General features: G+C 34.9%; 1 protein-coding gene across 1 annotated transcript in view; it reads left to right on the forward strand.

Moving 5' to 3' along the window:
• Positions 1-18,557, forward strand: part of ETNK1 (ethanolamine kinase 1) — a 68,531-nt gene that overhangs the window by 36,975 nt on the left and 12,999 nt on the right. The window contains exons 4-6 of the mRNA XM_006167167.3: positions 1,261-1,401; positions 4,896-5,038; positions 16,043-16,126. Of these exons, the coding sequence (XP_006167229.2) occupies positions 1,261-1,401; positions 4,896-5,038; positions 16,043-16,126 (368 nt within the window). The remainder of the gene's footprint in view (positions 1-1,260; positions 1,402-4,895; positions 5,039-16,042; positions 16,127-18,557) is intronic.

An 18,557-nucleotide genomic window follows, 5' to 3' on the forward strand; every position in this document is an offset into this window, starting at 1 on the left:
TCTGTCTTGTGAGTGCAAGTGTACCCTATAGCAAGTAAATAATAATAATAATAAATAAAATTTAGAAAAAGAAGAATATTACTCTAGAGGCCAGCAGGTGGCATGGTGGTTAGGGTTCTAGACTCCCACATAGTTGACCATGGTTCTAGTCCTGGACGTGACAGCTTGCTTTCTCATTTTTTCTCTCTGTCTCTTTGGTGAGTGCATGTGCCTTATAGCAAATTAAAATAAATCTATAAAATAAAATAAATAATTTTTATTTAAACAAAGAATATCACTTTCTTCTGTTTTATTGTTAGCTTTTATCCTGACAGGTTATCAGTTTGTTTTTTTTTTTTTTTTTGAGGGGAGGGGATTTGGCCACTGGGCATGTGTGCTCGCAGGAGAGCGGGACAGTGAGAAATCATCCCCTGGCTGGGAGGTCATGCCACAATCCCTTGTCCTCCATTCTCTTGGGATATGGGGCCTGCGTGCATGTGCGCCTGGCATGATTTTTAAGCCGCCCGGTTCATGACTCGGAATTGTGGTTGGCCATGTGGGAATCCAGCGTTTTAACCACCATGTCATCTGCTGGCCTCTTAGAGGTATTTTTTTAACCACCATGTCATCTGCTGGCCTCTTAAGAGTTTTTTTTTTTTTTTTTTTAAAGAATTATTTTCTTGGGACTGGCAGGTGGCGTGGTGTCAAGGGTGCTGGACTCCCACATGGCCAACTACGGTTTGAGTCTTGGACCTAGCGGCTTGCTTTCTTACTTTCTCTCTCTCTCTCTCTTGTGCTCTGTCCTCTGTCCTTCTCTGGTCAAATTAAAATGAGTAAATAAATACAGTTAAAGAAATTCTTTAAAAAAAAAGAATTATTTTCTTAAGAGTGGTCATAATAATGATCAGCGGTCTTCAGTAGTCAGTTTAGCAACTCCAGGTGGAAAAAAAATGTCCTCTTTTTCTAGTAGTTTTGTGAATCTAGGATCAGATCTTTTTGACTTATCAGAGGTAACATGCCCTGAGCCAGTCACTTCTGGCCTGGATGATGGCATACTCTGGACAAGTCATGGGTTCAATCCTGAAGTTAATTGTGCAGGTGGGATACAGAGGAATGTGATATGTGAACCACATGAACTAAAAGCAAGGGGGATGATGGAAGTTGCTCCAAGCAAAATCAGAACCCTTTTACTACTAGGTAGATAAAAACAAGAATATTAATGATAGTATGCACTTCATGATGCTTAACTTTATCTTCTTCATGCTGTTTTGTTTTAAACAGGCTAATCGCTCGTCAGCTTGCTAAGATTCATGCTATCCATGCACACAATGGCTGGATTCCCAAATCTAATCTATGGTTAAAGATGGGAAAATATTTCTCTCTCATTCCCACAGGATTTGCAGATGAAGACATTAATGAAAGGTAATATTACGTTTACATTTGAAATTATGCTTTATATTTCGTTGTTCTATAATAGGGTTTCAAAGTTAACTATGGGGCTTCTTTATATAAAATCTGCTTTTAGATTTTGTTAGAAGTAAAATTAACATTGACTCTTGGACTCTCAGGTGGCATTACAGAAAGTTTCCTCTCTGTCCTCCTGAATGCATTTCCTCCCTCCAAAAAGAACCCTACCAACAGTGAAGATAGGATCGAGATAGGGAGACAAGAAACAAGTATAGAATATTTATTTGGAAATGATTGTAATGTAAAGATTACTATGAATGAGAACATTTTTTCATACTGTGTGCTGGCCATAGAGACCTTTACAAATCTTTTCTTTTGCTCAAAGATATTTTGAAAAGGCCTGAAGAGCTACAGTGGGACACTACAGTAAAAATTGGAGTGTGAAAAAGTGTGGGTTGACTTTGTTTGTTGTAAAACAGTAAAGAATTTTAAACTTTGTTATTGTGTTAAATCCCATGTAATGAAGTTGAAAACTCACTTATTGGCATCTTGCCTATCTTTTGCAAGACTGACTACCCAAGTTCAAAATGACTAAGACATTTTATTATTTTCTGTATAAATTTTTTGTATAGGTCAGTAGAGATTATAGAATCTAAATTATGTAAGCATGTTTTTATGTGGTATGATTAATGTTAATGCAGAAATTAGAAATTTTATTTCATCCTTTATATTTAAAATATATGTGAGGGCTGTATCTTTCTTTTTTTTTTTTTTTGGAGAGATTTTTTTTTTTTTGCTGTAGGGCGCGTGCTCTCGCCAGACAGAGAGAGACATAGAGACAGAAAGCAAGAAATCACCCCCCAGAGGGGATGGCCACGCTGCAATCCCTTCTCCTCTCGGGATCTTGGGCACGCACGCACACGTACTCGGCGTGAGTTTTAAGCCGTCAGGTCCGGGACGCGAACCGCGGTCGACTACGTGGGAGTCCAGCGACATAGCCACTACGCTAACTGCTGGTTCCCGAGGGCTGTATCTTTGTATTAAGAAAGTTTTTGTTTCAAGAATAGCAGAGGCAAGCACAATTTATAGAATTTTTTTTCCTTTCATTAGTTTTTTTTTTTCTAATTCACTAAGGAAAAATAACTATTGAGATGATTATTTAAAGGATTAATTTGATTCATTTGTATATATTCTTGTATTTACAGGTGGTTTGCCGGACTTTGAATTTGATAAAGATACTATACCCCTGGGCTAGCAGGTGGCAGGGTGGTTATGGCACTGGACTTCCACACGGCCAATAGTGGTTCAAGTCCCAGACCTAGAGGCTTGAAGATTACATTATGCACATGTGCTTGTGTGTCCAAAGTCCTGAGAGGAGAGTGGAAGAGAAGGGACTGCGGCATGGCGACCCCGCTTTGGGTGGTGATTTTTTACTTTCCCCTCTTTCTGTTTCTCTCAGGGGAGCACTTATACCTTAAGGCAAAAACCTAAAACAAAACAAAACAAAACTATACCCTGAAATTAGAACAGCCAGACTTCTGTAAGTGTGTCCTATATGCTGAATGTTTAGGATGCTACAAGGTAAAAATAGAATTCTTTTTTTTTAATAGATTTTTGCCTTAGGGTGTGTGTGTGTTCTCCAGAGAGAGAGACAGATGGTGAGAGGGAAAGTGAGAAATCACCTCCCGGGAGGAATGGCCATGCCACAATCCCTTCTCCATTCTCCTCCCCAGACCTTGGGCATGCAATACACATGCCCAGCGTGAGTTTCAAGCCACCGGGTCCAGGATTTGAACTGCTAACCTTTAACGTCACCTGCTGGCCCCCAAAATAAATAGTATTGTAAAATTATGGAATAGCTCTTTTATTGTAACATTTTTATGAAAGCCATTTAAAAACAATGAAGAAGATGGTGATGTTGAAGCAAGGATTTTATTTTTTACTTTTAGTGTCGAGTTGAGAGCTATTATAAAGGGCTCATGACTCTGGGGCAGACTGAATGGGATCAAATCTCATTTCTCCCAGTTTGTATTTCTTCTGTGTAATCTGGAGCAAGTTACTTAACTGTCTTTCCTTTCCTTATAAAATGGAAATGACAAAAGCGATATGTTGTTAATCATATCTGCCTTTTGTAAGGATTAATTGAGTTAGTATATATGAAGTGCTTAAAACAGCTTCTGGTCCCTTAAGTACTAAGTAAATATTAGCAACAATTTTTAAATTATTTTAATTCAAAGATTATTTAGTTAGATTTTGAGTTACATTAACTATACTCTCCAATGTAGACTTTAAATCCTGGAGGTTAGTGATACTTCAAAAAAGTTAGAGCTATACTGGATGTGGTAACTAACAGGACAAAAATATCCTGCCCCAATAGAAAATAAACTAGAACATAAAAATTAAGTAAACTATCAAAGCCATTTATTTTTCATAATTTTTATACATAATTATAATTATCATATTTAAAATACTTTAGTTTTATTATTTCAACACTTTGCCTTTTTTTTTGTTTGTTTCCTTCTTTTAAAATAAAAGAAAATTCCCATGTGTTCATTAGACAGAGGGGGGGTAGGGAGGGAGAAAGAACCTCCCAATAGGCATGGTCAGCCCCATTTCCTCTGTTTCTCCATTCTTTCAGGTTTTTGGGCATGTACACTCACATGCCAGCTCTGGGGTTTGAACTGCAGTAGCCATCTGGGATCTAGCTTCTTTAACCCCTAGAGGTTATGAGGCTGGCCCATGGTTTTTAAATTTGTTTTTTCTATGAGAGAGAGAATGGGAGAAGAGAGAGGTATGCACTTCCAAGAGAGTTTTCACTGTGGTCCTACCCCAGCCAGCCAGGATCTCGAATATGTGTTTACCTGGCATATAAAGGGAGATTTTGAGTCTTGGTGTATTATTTTGTTGCTAAGCAGAAATACCTGTAATTGGGTGACTTAAATAAAAGGAAAATTTGTATGGCTCATAATTCATTTTTTAAAAAAACAATTATTTAATTTTATTTATTCATTCATTTATTTTAATTTGACCATGGAGAGACACAGAGAGAGAGGGAAACTGAGAAAGCAAGCCTCCAGGTGGGACTCAAACTGTGGTCGGCCAAGTGGAAGTGTCCAGTGCCCTAACTACCACATCTCCTGCTGGTCCCCTGGTTCATAATTCTGATAGCTGAAAAGTTCAAAGGCACAGGCCAGCCTCTAGTGCTACATCGTGCGTTAGTGACAGAGGCAGAGAAGATGTGTACATGCACATAAAGAGGAGATAAATTTCCACTTCCTCTGGTTGTGCCTCCTGTGACACCAACTGATCGTATAGAGCCCTTTCATTAGTCTCTCCCATTAGTTGTTGTCTTTATTCCAGCTTTTGGAATAACTGATTTATTGTTGTAACTCAGGAGTATATACAATGAACTGGAAAGGACTTACTCAAAGTTGATTTTAATCCTTGATCAAATTTGACAGATTGTCATTAAGATAAACAAGATATAACTCTTCTTTTGAAACTAAAAGGTTCCTAAGTGATATCCCAAGCTCTCAGATTCTTCAGGAAGAGATGTCTTGGATGAAGGAGAATCTCTCCAATCTGGGCTCACCTGTTGTTCTTTGCCATAATGACCTATTGTGTAAGAATATAATCTACAATGAGAAACAAGGTAGGTATTTGACTTTAGCAGTAAGTAAAGTTGATTTATGTTACTAGTGGTCTTTCGATCTTTATATCAATATGAATACATTTAACTCAGGTACAAGGAATAAAAATATGTGTAAAGCCTTTAAAGATTTTCTTTTAGGTTACAAAGTCATGGTAATTATGATAAATTAGGAATATATATTCTCTACATATTTGGGTAAAATGTGTTTTTAAAAATTAGTTAGAAACTGTTCATGGTTCCTGTTGGATTTTTAAATGTAAACTGATTTTGTTTATAAATTTAACTATAAACCTATTTGATTATTCATGATTTGGAAGTGTACCTGCTTGTAGTGGGGAATATGGAAAAATCAGCAGATTGATGCTATGCTGCTTTATAAATACAGACATTTTCTCTGTGTTGGAACAACAGTGTTAGAAACAATTTGTCTCCAGGTTTCTGGTTACTTGTTTATTATGCTGATTTGTCAGATAGTTTGATGCTGAAGAGAGAGCAACAGATGAAAGAAACATTACTTGTAGTTGCTCAGATTTATTTCTACTAAAAAAATAATCAAAAGCTTTGGAAGCTTAACTTTTTCAAGGTAGATAGTGGTAACTTTTTGGTATAATGTTTTTTGTGTATTCATATCTTGCTGTATTCAGATTTTCTCTGCCGTCATATTTAAGAAACATTTGGTTGTATGTATCAATTTGGTAAAATGGTTTGAGGTTTGGTTGCTAAATGATAGATGCTCTTCAGTAAACTGAAATTTAAAAATATAATTTTGTTTGAAAGATTAAGTTTATTTTAAAAGTTTGTGTGAAACCGAAGCTGTAACAGTTTTTGAAGATAGTCATTATAGCTAGAAGACCATATTATGAATCAAAAGTCTGCTGTTGTGAATTTAGTAAAGCCAAAGAATTTCCATTAACATGGCCATAATTACATTTAATTACTTCTTATGACTCTTCTTTTGAGATTGTAATTTGAAACAATTCTAACACAAAGGTTTTTATTTAAGCACATATTTTCAAAAGCATGTTGAATATCCTTAATATTTGATATTTTAGTTTGGCTTAGAGATTTTGTTTTATAAAAGTTTACTATTCTAACATCTTTATTTTGGATCATCTTAAAATTTTTGTGTGGAATTATGTTTAACTTCAGGTGTTAAACCATTCAGTACTTGACAGTGTCCTTTAATATATTACTGTTCATTTAGTATATATAATCGTCATACTATATGTGCACTACATTTTATTTGGTAACCAAATCTCAATGCCATTTGAAAAACAAGAACATTGGTTATGCATTAAAGTAGTGTATTAGCCTTTAAGTTTGGTGCAAGATCTAAAAACACATTTTATATAATGGAATTTCAAGTGAGGGACTTCATCTTACATTTGAAGTGGACACTCAGCTTTATTTTTAACTGCAAGTTAACCAAAGAGAATTCGTTATTTCCTTTGGAATATAATTTTAACCTTTTGTTATTTTTACAAGTTTATTTTGCATATTCATCTCACAGAACAAACTTGCTCATAAAATTAAAAACTAAGGGACCAAAAAAATCAGATTACTTTGACTTAGATATTAAAAAATGGCATTTTTACCTTTTCGTTTAAATAGTTGCCTACCTCTAAATTATTGATCGGTTATTTACAAAGTTCCTGTATTTTTATGAAAGCCTTTATGCTTCAATTTGGCTTTAATAGTTTAGGTTATCTTTTCTTTTTGGCCAAGAGTTATCTGAATCATACTTTTTTGTCTCATTTTTCTACACAGAATAAATTTCATATATTCTCCACAAATGTCACTATTTTTTTTAATAGCTTGCCCTTTTTAAGAGATGTCTGTTTTGTACGATTTGTTTTGTGTTTGTGGTTATATTTATGTGCTGGTTATGGAAATGTTCTCCCCCCCACCTTACTGATGTTTTTTTTTTTTTTAATATTTTCTTTATTTTTAAAAAATTTATTCATTGTCATTATTTTATTTTATTGAAGTTCACCAGAAACAGAGAGAGAAAGAAAGAGAGAAAGCAAGCTGCTAGGTCTGGGACTTGAACCGCGGTCAGCCATGTGGGAGTCCAGCTACCTTAACCATCATGCCATCTGCCAGCCCACTAATGGTTTTATAACAACTATTTGGAAGACTCATTTGGACCCTGTGGCTTATATTATTTTTAGAAGAAATTCAGTTCCAGTTTGATTAGATGATACATAAGTACAAAGAGAATGTGGTTGGAATGTTTGTGTATAATCTAAAACTCATTAAAATATGGCAGAAAGCTTATTTTAGTTTAGAATTATGTCACAACTTTGTTTTGATGTTAAAAAATTGAAATCCTTGCTTAATTTTTTTTACAATACGTATTTTTTTTTTTTTTGGAGAGATTTTCACTGTAGGGCGCGTGCGCTTGCCAGACAGAGACATAGAGACAGAAAGCGAGAAATCACCCCCCAGGGGGGATGGTCACGCCACAATCCCTTCTCCTCCATTCTCCTCTTGGGATCTTGGGCACGCACGCACACGCGCCCGGCGTGAGTCTTAAGCCACCGGGTCCGGGACACGAACCGCGGTCGACTACGTGGGAGTCCAGCGACATAGCCATTACGCTAACTGCTGGTTCCTTACAATACGTATTTTTGAAGGAGCCTTTTTTTTTTTTTTTTTTTTAATTGCTAGAAGGCATGTACACTTGCCAGAGGGAAAGGAAAAAAAGTACTCCCCAATGAGTCGGTCTCACCACAAATTCTTTCTCTTCCATTTTTCCATCCCATCAGGATGGAATGTACGCATGGGCATGGCATATTGGAGCTGGATTTGAACTGTGATCAGCCACGTGTAATCCGTAATACCCAGCTGCCAATGCATACTACTTAGCTGCTATGCTACATAGGGCCAGCCATGCTATGAAACTTTTTGATAATCCCCCATATAATTGTTTCATATTATTATTTGTCTTTAGTAATAAATAGATGATATCATGCCATATACTTAACATAAAATGTAAGTTCTCTAAATGTAAAACTTAATAAGCAAAAATAGGTTAGGTTTATACATTTATTATACAAAAAATTATGTATTTGGGACTCATTAATACTTATTGGCAGTTATCTCAAAATGGCTAATTAAAATTAGAGTTATGGGATCACCAAGTAGCCATGGACATTAAGGCACTGGATCCCACATGGCCGAGTCTGAGGTTCAAGACCTGGACCTGGCAGCTTGAAAAACACACTGGGCATGTCTGCATGCTTGCCCAAAATCTCAAGAGGAGACGGGAAGAGAAGGAATTGTTAGGTGGTCATTCTTCCAAGGGATGATTTCTTGTTTTCCCTCTCTTTCTGGCAGATACCTAAAAAACAAAATCAGGGGACTAGGAGGTTAAGGTGCTGGATATCCACATGGCTGACCATGGTTCATGCCCCAGGCCTGGCACCTTGAAAATCACAACGAATAAATAGGTTAATTTTTTAAAAGAATTATTTTATTTAACTTTATTTATTTATTTACTTATTTTAATTTGACCAGAGAGAGATAGAGATAGAGAGAGAGAGGAAGTAAGAAAGCAAGCCACCAGGTCCAGGATTCGAACAGCAGTCGGCCATGTGGGAGTCCAGTGCCCTTAACCACCGTGCCACTTGCCGACCCCAATAAATAGGTTAATTAATTAATTTTAAAAAATTAGGGATGTGCACCACAAAGTGATTTACCTACTCAATTGGTAACCTTGTTACAGCATATAATAGCCACATTGAGTTTTTTGAGATTGAGATAAGAATAAATGATTAAGCTCACATATTATGTTCACAAACATGTTGAGTATGTTATCATTCTAAGTTATTCATGTGATTTGAGCCCAGGGCTTTACTGTTTTGTACCCAACTATGAGATACAGATAGATAAAGGAATGTGAAAGCCAGGGCACTGTCCTTGACATCAAGCTCAGTATCTGTACTGTGTTTCAGACCCTTAATGTCTGAGATGTGCAAGTAGTAGGCAGTCCTCCCAAATTTCTCCTGGATCAGTATGAATTCTCTGCGTATATATTTCTAAAGTATAATAGGTTAGATTTTAAACCAGAATAACTGATTTTTTTTTCCCTTTTGAGAGTTTTTTTCTATAGGGTATGTGCACTCACCAGAGAAAGCAAGAGAGATAGAGAGACAGAAAGTGAGAAATCAAGCCCCTGGGCGGGGAAGGCCACACCACAGTCCCTTCTCCTCCATTCTCCTCTCAGGATTTTGGGCATGTATGCACATGTACCCGGTGTGAGTTTTAAGCTCCCGGGTCCAGAACTTGAACCATAGTCAGCTACGTGGCAATCCAGTGACATAGCCATCTTCTGGTCCCAATAACTGATATTTTTAACTAGAAAATCTCTTATCCCTCAAAAACAGATATATTAAAAGAATAGTTACAATCAAGAAAAGTCAAAATAAAATTTTGGACCTAGCACACTTTGGTTCAGATCCTGCTCAATCACTTACTTGGTGGTTTCACACAATTCATTTGATCTCTATAAGTGTTTGTATTTGGTCCTTGAGTTGACGACATGGTACTAGGAAAAATTTCTGGGCCCCATCTAAGACTGAAAAAGAATTTCCATAGATTTAGAAATCTGTTTTAACAAGTTCCCAGGCAGTTGTCACGTTGTCAATGGTCTGAACTTCAGCTGGTTTTATGTGTAACTTAGAGGTAATACATATACTTCAGATCATTGCTGTTAAGATGTTAGATCATTCATTTAAAGTATGTAATGATGAACAGGTAATTTCAGCACCTCTTTTTTGTAGTTGTTACACTAATTGAGGTGTTGACAAACTTTGTATAAGAGGCAAACGAGATAGTTTATTGTTTAGACTTTGAGAGCCATACTGTAGTTCTTGCAACTTTTCAGCTCCATTGTAGTATGAAGATAGCTATAGACAATACATAAATAATGTAGTGTGACTGTGTTTAATAAAATTTTATTTCCAGAAGTAGGTGATAAGGTTGTATTTGGCCTGAACCCACATGGTTCCTATCCATATATTGGGTTGTTGGGAAAGTGATGACATTTTTGCATAGAAAAGTAGGTCATGACTTTACCGACCACTGAATATTATGTTTATAGCATGCGTTTAATAAAATGTATCTGGTTCAGAAAAGGTGGGAAATGTTACTACATGCCAGAAAGTTAACTGTGTCTTATAACTATTTTGTAGAATTAGAGCTCATAGGTATAAAATGAGAATTTGGTTTGTCTTTAAGTGCAACATATAGTTTCTGTCTTAACTATAACTTGACAAATTTTAAATTAAAAAAATTTGTGTGTTAGTATACATGCATACATACACACTCACTTGTAAATGCATACAAAGACTATGAGTACCCTGCAGTTTGTAGGTTTTCACATACAAATATTACAGGACCTGGTAGGCACCACAGGAAAAAATACAGCTTGTACTGCTCTCCCTGTGTCAGTTGACAGGACTCAGGAATATGGGAGAAGAGTGAGCTTCCTTTCTGAAGTTGATGGTAGCAGTCAAGATTTTTGAAATGTTAGTGCCAGGAATTAGGTGGTTGGTAAACAGCGGCCTATTCCTTGCCTTCAGTGAAATGACTTCCTAAAAAGGTAAGAAAAGAATACTTAATATGATTATAAAATTGGATACATAATAAGAAAATCAAAAGCAGTGGTTCCTGCTCCAGAACTATAAGACTTTGTCAGTCATCTTTTAAATTAAATCAACTATTATAGAACAGACTTTTACTAAGTTGAACATACTATAATGCTGCTTATTGACTAACTTCAAATTTAATGTTTTAATTTCAACTAATCCTTTAACTGGTGACATCAGAAATAATTGCTAAAGCTTTTGAGATTGTTGTCTTATGTCTTGATATTCTGTCAGGATGTTTATTGGTTTGATTACTTTTGATGGCCGTTTTGTTTTGTTTCTCTCCCTCTCCTATTTCTTCATGAAAGCCCACATAAAGATTTAATATGTAACTTTAAAATTCAGTAATGCCAATAACTTTATTTTCCCTGTCAGCAAGAAAGAAACGGATTTACAACTCTTTTAGGAAATAGAAATGAATGTAAGAAAAGGAAAGCATTTTGAGAGAATTGAGGCGTAAACTCAGTTTTTTGTTAACTAGAAAAATGAATGAGTCACATTCTTAGTCACATGATTAACTCTAAATCTTATTCATTATTGTGGTCGTGGCTGTTTTGGTGATATTTTAATAACTTTGAACAATTGTTTCTATTGGTTTTATGTTGTGATTTAAATAAACACAAAATTATTTTTGTAATTGGCGACTTACATTTTCCAGAGTGGTGTGTTCTTGTTTTTTAAATGAAGGATAGTCTTAACCCTGTTTTAATTTGTATTGCAGATCAGTAGTTAGAAAAGTAAAGTATCTTGAAGTTAGGTAACAAAAATCATAAATGGATTATAAAAATCTGAATTAGTTACTAGTTATTTATTTTTGCAAACTGACACATTCAAACCCACTGTGTGTTCAACCATGTGTTCTCTAGGAATGTCAGAATTGACACACTTTTTTCTTTATTATTTCATACTTATTTTACCCTTCCTCCAATGTGTTGTTTTTTGTGTCTCACCATTCGTTGCAAAACCTGTATTTATTCCACTAGCATTTGGACACTTCCTGTGTGCCTAGAGATTGCTCTGTACATTGCATGGTGAGAGGTGACAGGAATCCTACTGGTCCTCCTGAATGCTCTCTGTCATGCAGTGGAAGAGGGAGAACACTAAACAGATACACTTAGGTCTAGGAGTGCTATAGTGAAGAGTTACATAGTGTCAGTACCAGACATCAGAGTGAGGAGTGAAGGACTGTTTCCCAGAGTTAGAATACTCTCTGTCCCTTCTATATAAGAGAGAACATATTTTATTAACATTAGTATGATTATGGTTACTTTTCTTCTTTCCACATGTCTTATATTACAGAACAGGTAGAGTGAGTTGGAAAGATTTATCAGGGGATTATATAGGCTATTTTTGCTTTTCATTTATCTCTTTCTCTTTAATAAATGAAAGAATCCAGACAAATGTATCATGATAAATTATGTAGCTTTGGGTAATCAGTTTTTTTCTCTTTGGTTTTAAATTACTTTAAAATCAGTAGTATATAGATTTTATTACTGTGGTGAAGCTATGCAAGAAATATACCGATAAAAACAAAATGTAGCTTTTGAAAATATGTAGTTTTATCTGTCAGTCATGGTTTACCCATTATGTCCTTGTCATTGTGCTACTTATACAAAGTAATAAAATAACAGTCATAGTGCTTAAAGGAATTTTTCACTTTTTAGAGGTGAGGGATATCTTGAGAATCTGGAAAATGGAGAGTCTCCTCTTAGAAAGTGTCCACACACATAAAAATTGTATAAAGTTTAAGGGAGTATTTTCATTAAAAAATTGCCTTCCCCTACTTGAAACTCCAACTAAAGTCTAATTTTACAGGATTAGTAAAATAGCCATGCCATATGAGCTAGTTAATTATTAACAGTGATGTGGACATTCCTCTAAGTAATGAGAAATTTTGGAAATCAGACGTTAATGTTATAGGAGAAAAAGAAGTATGTCTTTTGTTGCTAGGAAAGCATTTTTCAGTAATTTGATTTTTCTGGCACCCTAAATAAGGAAGTAGGCCTCGTTAATTTTACTGTGTTGCAAAAGATTAAATTTAAGGTTGAGTTCCACTTTGTTTGCAATAGTTTGAAAAAGAATAGTTAATGCAGATTTTTTTTTAATTTTTTTCCTTTTAAGCTTTGTGTCTTGTAAAATGTGAGTTTGCCAAATTTTCTTCATCTGCTACAGATTAGGTATGCCATTGTTGCTGCCATGTGGCGGCGCACCCCGTGCTTCTTAAACGCACTGACTGGAGGTTTATCGCATCACTTGTTCACATGCACGGAGCCTGGTAACAGCCTCATCTGTATTTTGTTAGCTTCATTTTCTTATTTTTAAAATTTCATTATTTATAAACTCAACATAGCACTTAAAAATAAAGGCTAGTTTTAATAAATTAATGCTACTACAAAAAGTCATTGCTAAAAATTTTCATACTGAAACAGTTTTTAACTTTTGTTAAAATTATCTATACTTTAATTAAATTGTATTTACTCTCCAAGCAGGTATGTTTTACCTGCTGTTTTAACTATATTTGCCAAATTCTAAATATAATTTCAAAAATTGAAATTGAAGTTTTTATTTATGTGGCAAAAGTAAGCTTCAGGACTGGGCTGTGTATTTTTAATGGCATATTATGGTTAATATGAGCTCTACAAGAACTCATGTTTAAAGAGCTATAGCATCAACAGCTGCAATTTTAAAAATTACATATTAAAACTCTGTTGTTGGCTTAGTTTTGTGACTTGGTAAATGTATCTTGATTTTTTTCAAGACTGATAGATAGGTACTCCTGAATCATTGTGTTGTTTTCTTACCTATTAACAATTTCATGTAGAGAATTCACCTTAAAATAACTTTTTCTCTCTAAAAATAATATTTGTTATAAATAATTAGAAAAATAACAGAAAAGTAAAAGGAAAGAAAGTCACTATCACCTGTAATAGAATTAGTTGGAGTGCTTTATTTTGGTTTGTTTTCATTAATTTTTCTCCCCGGTGCAGATAAGTTTTTAAAAATTATTTAGGCACAGTATTTTCATAATTTGGATCACAGTGTGTTTATTATCTAATATCTGTTTTTCATTAAACATTTGTCATTTCCCTGGTCATTATTTTTGATAATGAGATTTTTTTTTTCATGGCTTTATTTTCTTGGCTGCAAGTATTTTATCATAGTGTCAGTACCAGACATCAGAGTGAGGCGTGAAGGGACTGTTTCCCAGAGTTAGAATACTCTCTGTCGGCTTATATATGAGAGAGCATATTTTGTTAACATTAGTATGATTATGGTTACTTTTACTAATGGTGGTCATCACTCTCATTCCCAGTGGTTCTTATTCTTAGAAAAAAGGAATCTATTTATTAAGACAAAATCTTGTTAGAGCCAGCAGGTGACATGGTGGTTAAGGTGCTGGATTCCTATATGGTTGACCACAATTTGAGTCCCGGGCCTGGCGACTTACTTTCTCATTCCTCCCTCTTCCCTCGCTTGCACATGTGCGCGTGCTCGCTCTCTCTTTCCTTCTATTTCTCTCTAGTAAGTGCACATGCCCTATAGCAAATAAAAAAGTAATAGTAATTAAATAAACCATTCTTAAAAAATGAAATAGATCCTGTTATGTTGCGATCCTCCTGCCTCAGCCTTCCAGCCAAGACTACAAGCAACGCCTCTGTGCCAGACTCTTTTTTACAAATGGTCCTGCTTGTTGCTCAGACCAGCCCGCAGCTTGCAGTCCTCCTGCTTTTGCCTCCCTGAGTGGCTGAGATTACAGGTGTATACCACCTCACCCAGCCTTTAGGTCAGACTGGGAGTGAGCCCTGGCCTCCTGTGTGGTAACACAGCCTACTGAGCACAGCATTTTAGCAACCTGCCACTGGGTCTAGGCTGTAAATAAAAAACCCTTGAAACAATTCCACTGCTCATTGTGCAATTAAGTGATTGTGTAGTTAATTGTAAGTTCTTTGTGGATTAGCGTTCTGTGAATTTAAGAATGTAGTTATTTGTGCTGGTTGCATTGCAGTGATATATTGTTACCATCACTTAAACATTTCACATTATAAAAACATGCAGTAGATTTTGATCACTGGGATTTTATATTTTGATATATTAAGTACAATTAGAATTTTTTCTTTATATGGCAAAATACTATATTTGCCATGACATTTTTTGTCATATTATTCTTTTTATCATCTCTATCTGAATATGTGTAGCATACTTTCCCAAATTAATCTGACAAATCTATATGAAGACATTGTAGTTTGAAAGCTGTCTTACTTTGGGAATGCCAGTGTGTACAGACTAAGAGTTTGCTTTATTACCTCAGCTTGATGTTTAAAAGACAGCATAAATAGGCAGCTATTACACATTTTCTCAATATAAGCAATTTAGGAACTATTCCACAGCCATCTCTGTTGTGTATCCATTTAACTCTGTGCCCCTGTAAGCCTTTGGATTTGTAATCCTGGTATAGACAGTGACCACTTTTCTTCCTTCCTTCCATCCTTCCTTCCTTTCTTCTTTTAAATCTAAACTGTCTTTTTCTCTTGTCTGTATAGGATCTATATCTTTGTTGAGTTGAATCCTTTAGTACGTAAAACTCAAAAGTCTCTAAGTAGGAGTACATTCCTTGGACAAAGAGAACAGGATTATCTTTGGAGAATTATAATGAAATAACGTAGCAGTAATTTAAAATAGGAGTCAATTTAGCATATATAAAAATTTCTCAAATTTATAAATGTTAAAAAGAAACAATTCTAAAAAAATATAGTTCTTTTTAAAAAAATGAAAACTCCTCAGATATATTATGGAGAGCCTATTTATTTAGCATTTTGGGAAAATCTGAGTATGATAACAACTAACTTACTAAATTTATGATTTTGAGTTGATCAGTATTAGAGTATTACTACAAGATTTATAGAATTCATGTCTTTCAGTTTATTTCCATATGTAGATAAACTTGTCAGTTTACTATTAGAATATCAAAGGTTAAGTTAAAAAATGAAATGGATTATTAATATTTCCAAATATAGTTTTAATTTCTTATTAAACTTGAATTTTTAAGTAACTGATGCCACCATGTGGTGAAAAACATAATTTGTTTGAAGTTGGACAATGACTCCATTTTCTTTTTTCTTTAATCAAGTGGACATTAGTGTGCACAGAAAAAGCTGTTGACAGAGATGTATTTAATCTTTGTAAAGCTCATTGCCATAAAATTCACAGCCTTACCCTGTATTGTCTCAAAAGTGCATGTAACCAAGCACATACAGTGAGACAAAATATTGGAAGCTATTTAATTACAAATAGCATAGGGATGTCCTGATCTTACATGTGATTCTAAATGTCTTTGTTTTTGTGTCTCACATAGGTGACGTACAGTTCATTGATTATGAGTATTCTGGATACAACTACCTGGCATATGATATTGGAAATCATTTCAATGAATTTGCAGGTAAAATCTAGGCCTTACCCTAATGGACTAGCTTATTTAACTTAGAAAGTTTTTTTTAGATTTTTTTTTTTTTTTTCATTTAAAAATATCAATTGGGGGAGGCCGGCAGGTGGCGTGATGGTTAAAGGCGCTGAATTCCCACATGACCGACCAACCACAGTTAAAGTCGGACCTGGAGGCTTACCTTCTTCCTTTCTCTCTCTCTCTCTCTGGTCAAATTAAAAAATAAAAATAACAAATGGAAGTAAATAAATAAACAAGAATATCAATTGGGAGCAGGAGCAATTAAATAAATTAATTAATAACAATATCAATTGGGAACAGGAGCAATATTTTTCCATCACTTGTTGACCTTTTTTGTTTTTGTTTATTATTGGAAGATAGGAGAAACCTAAAATCTCCTCAGTTGCCATCGGAAAAGAATGGATAAGGGAAAAATAACAATTTTTTTTTTTTAAGACCTGACATAGTGCAAGGTGCCTCATCAATCTCACCTCAGTTTTTATCTCCACAACAATCTTGTAAGGAAGGTAGTACTTGCAGTTTACAGATGAAGAAAGTAAGTCACTAAGGTCACAGTGCAAAAGAGAACCAAGACTTGAACCTAAGTTTTTATTATTTAAAAGCCTTTACTGTTTTCATTATAACCTTGATGTTTTGGAATATTGGTTAACTAAAAAGCTCAAGTTTTTTTGTGTGTTCTCTGCAATGACAACTGAAACGTTGGTCATTTTACCCTGGAATATTAATCTTTAATCACCATCAAATACCAAGTTGTATTATTTTTAAAAATTTAAGTGAGATTAATTTAAATCCATTTTGTGACTATATGTATAAACAAAAAAGGCTTCAAAACTAAAGATTAGGAAATTCCCCTGGATGGTTTATACTTAGTAGGAATGTTTTATCGCTGAATTTGTACTTGTACACATTCATGTTCTTTTTTTTTTTTTTTTTTAAGGTTTTTACTATAGGTACAGATGCTTTCTGGAGAAAGAGACAGAGAGGGAAAGTGAGAAATTGCTGCCTAAGGGGAATGGCCACACTGCAATTCTCTCTTCTCCATTCTCCTCTGAAGATTTTGGTCACACACCTACATGTGCCTAGTGTGATTTCGAGTCCACCAGGTGCGGTTGACCATGTGGGAATCTGGCGCCTTAACCATCACACCTTGTGCTGGCCTAGGAAAAATCTTAATTGCCCTGTTTCCAGTAATTTTCCTCCACTAGGGTGGTCATATACATGCTGTAGCTCCACACATGCACTGTACATATTTTTACATGTTTCACTTACAGGAGGGGAAACCAGCTAGGTGCATATGGGACATTGCCATGTTAGTAATATAGATGGTTACTGCTGGGTATGAAGAAGCCTCAGTGATCTTACAGTGGATTTTGTGGAGAAAAACTGGAAAATTAGATATAATTTAGATGTACAAATAGAAGAGAAGGGAAGGTACGGCAGGAAGTGGAAGAAAATTTCAAGATGAGTTACTTATAAGATATAAAATTCATGGAGAATAGGTTATAAGACTAGAGAGGTAAGATTAGACTAACTTATGAAAAACTTTGCTGCTCAAATAGCATGAACTTTTATCTTCTAGGTTGTTATTTTTGAAATTGCATATCATGAAATCAAATTTGTTGGGTAATGACCTTTTAAAAAAAGAAAGAAAAACAATGGAAAATACAAATTTGAAAATCTCGAGTTGAAAGATACTAGTTGGTAAATACTGTTTTGCCAAACTTAGTATCAGATGTGTGTATAAGGTTTCAATAAAAAGTGCTTGTGTGTGTGTATATATACACACACATATATATACACACATATACACACACCATATATATATATAGACACACACGTTTAGAACTTATCTATTTAATTTTATTTATTATTATTATTAAAAATGTGATCTAGGGCACATGTGCTCGCCAGAAAGAGAGAGAGAGAGAATGAGAAAGCAAGCCACCAGGTCTGGGACTTGTACCATGGTCATCCATTGGATAGTCTAGCACCTCAATCACCATGTCATCTGGCCTCAATAAAAAGTATATTAAAAAATATATTTATTTATTTAGAGAGAGATGAGGAAGATAGGAACTCCCAGTGGAGTCTTGCTATGCTGCGATTAAAAAAACCCTAACTTTCCAGCTATTCTGATGTGTTCAGGTAGATCCATGATCTGAATCCTGGACCTTTCCATGTGTTTCCAGTATCTCATGGGTGCCCTACCTGCTGGTATCACTGCATCTGGGACTGGAAAATGTATTTCTTAGCATGAATCATGGTCAGAAAAGTTTTAGAGCCATGGTTTAAGATAATGTTCTGACTATTAGTGTGCACAGGAACTTCCTGGGTGCTTTCTAAAATACAGATTTTGGACTTTGGTGCAGGTAGTTCAAATTATACACTCCAAGGAAAAATTGAACTG

Source organism: Tupaia chinensis, unplaced genomic scaffold (genome assembly GCF_000334495.1).
Source record: "Tupaia chinensis unplaced genomic scaffold, TupChi_1.0 Scaffold144568_1, whole genome shotgun sequence".
NCBI lineage: Eukaryota > Metazoa > Chordata > Mammalia > Scandentia > Tupaiidae > Tupaia > Tupaia belangeri.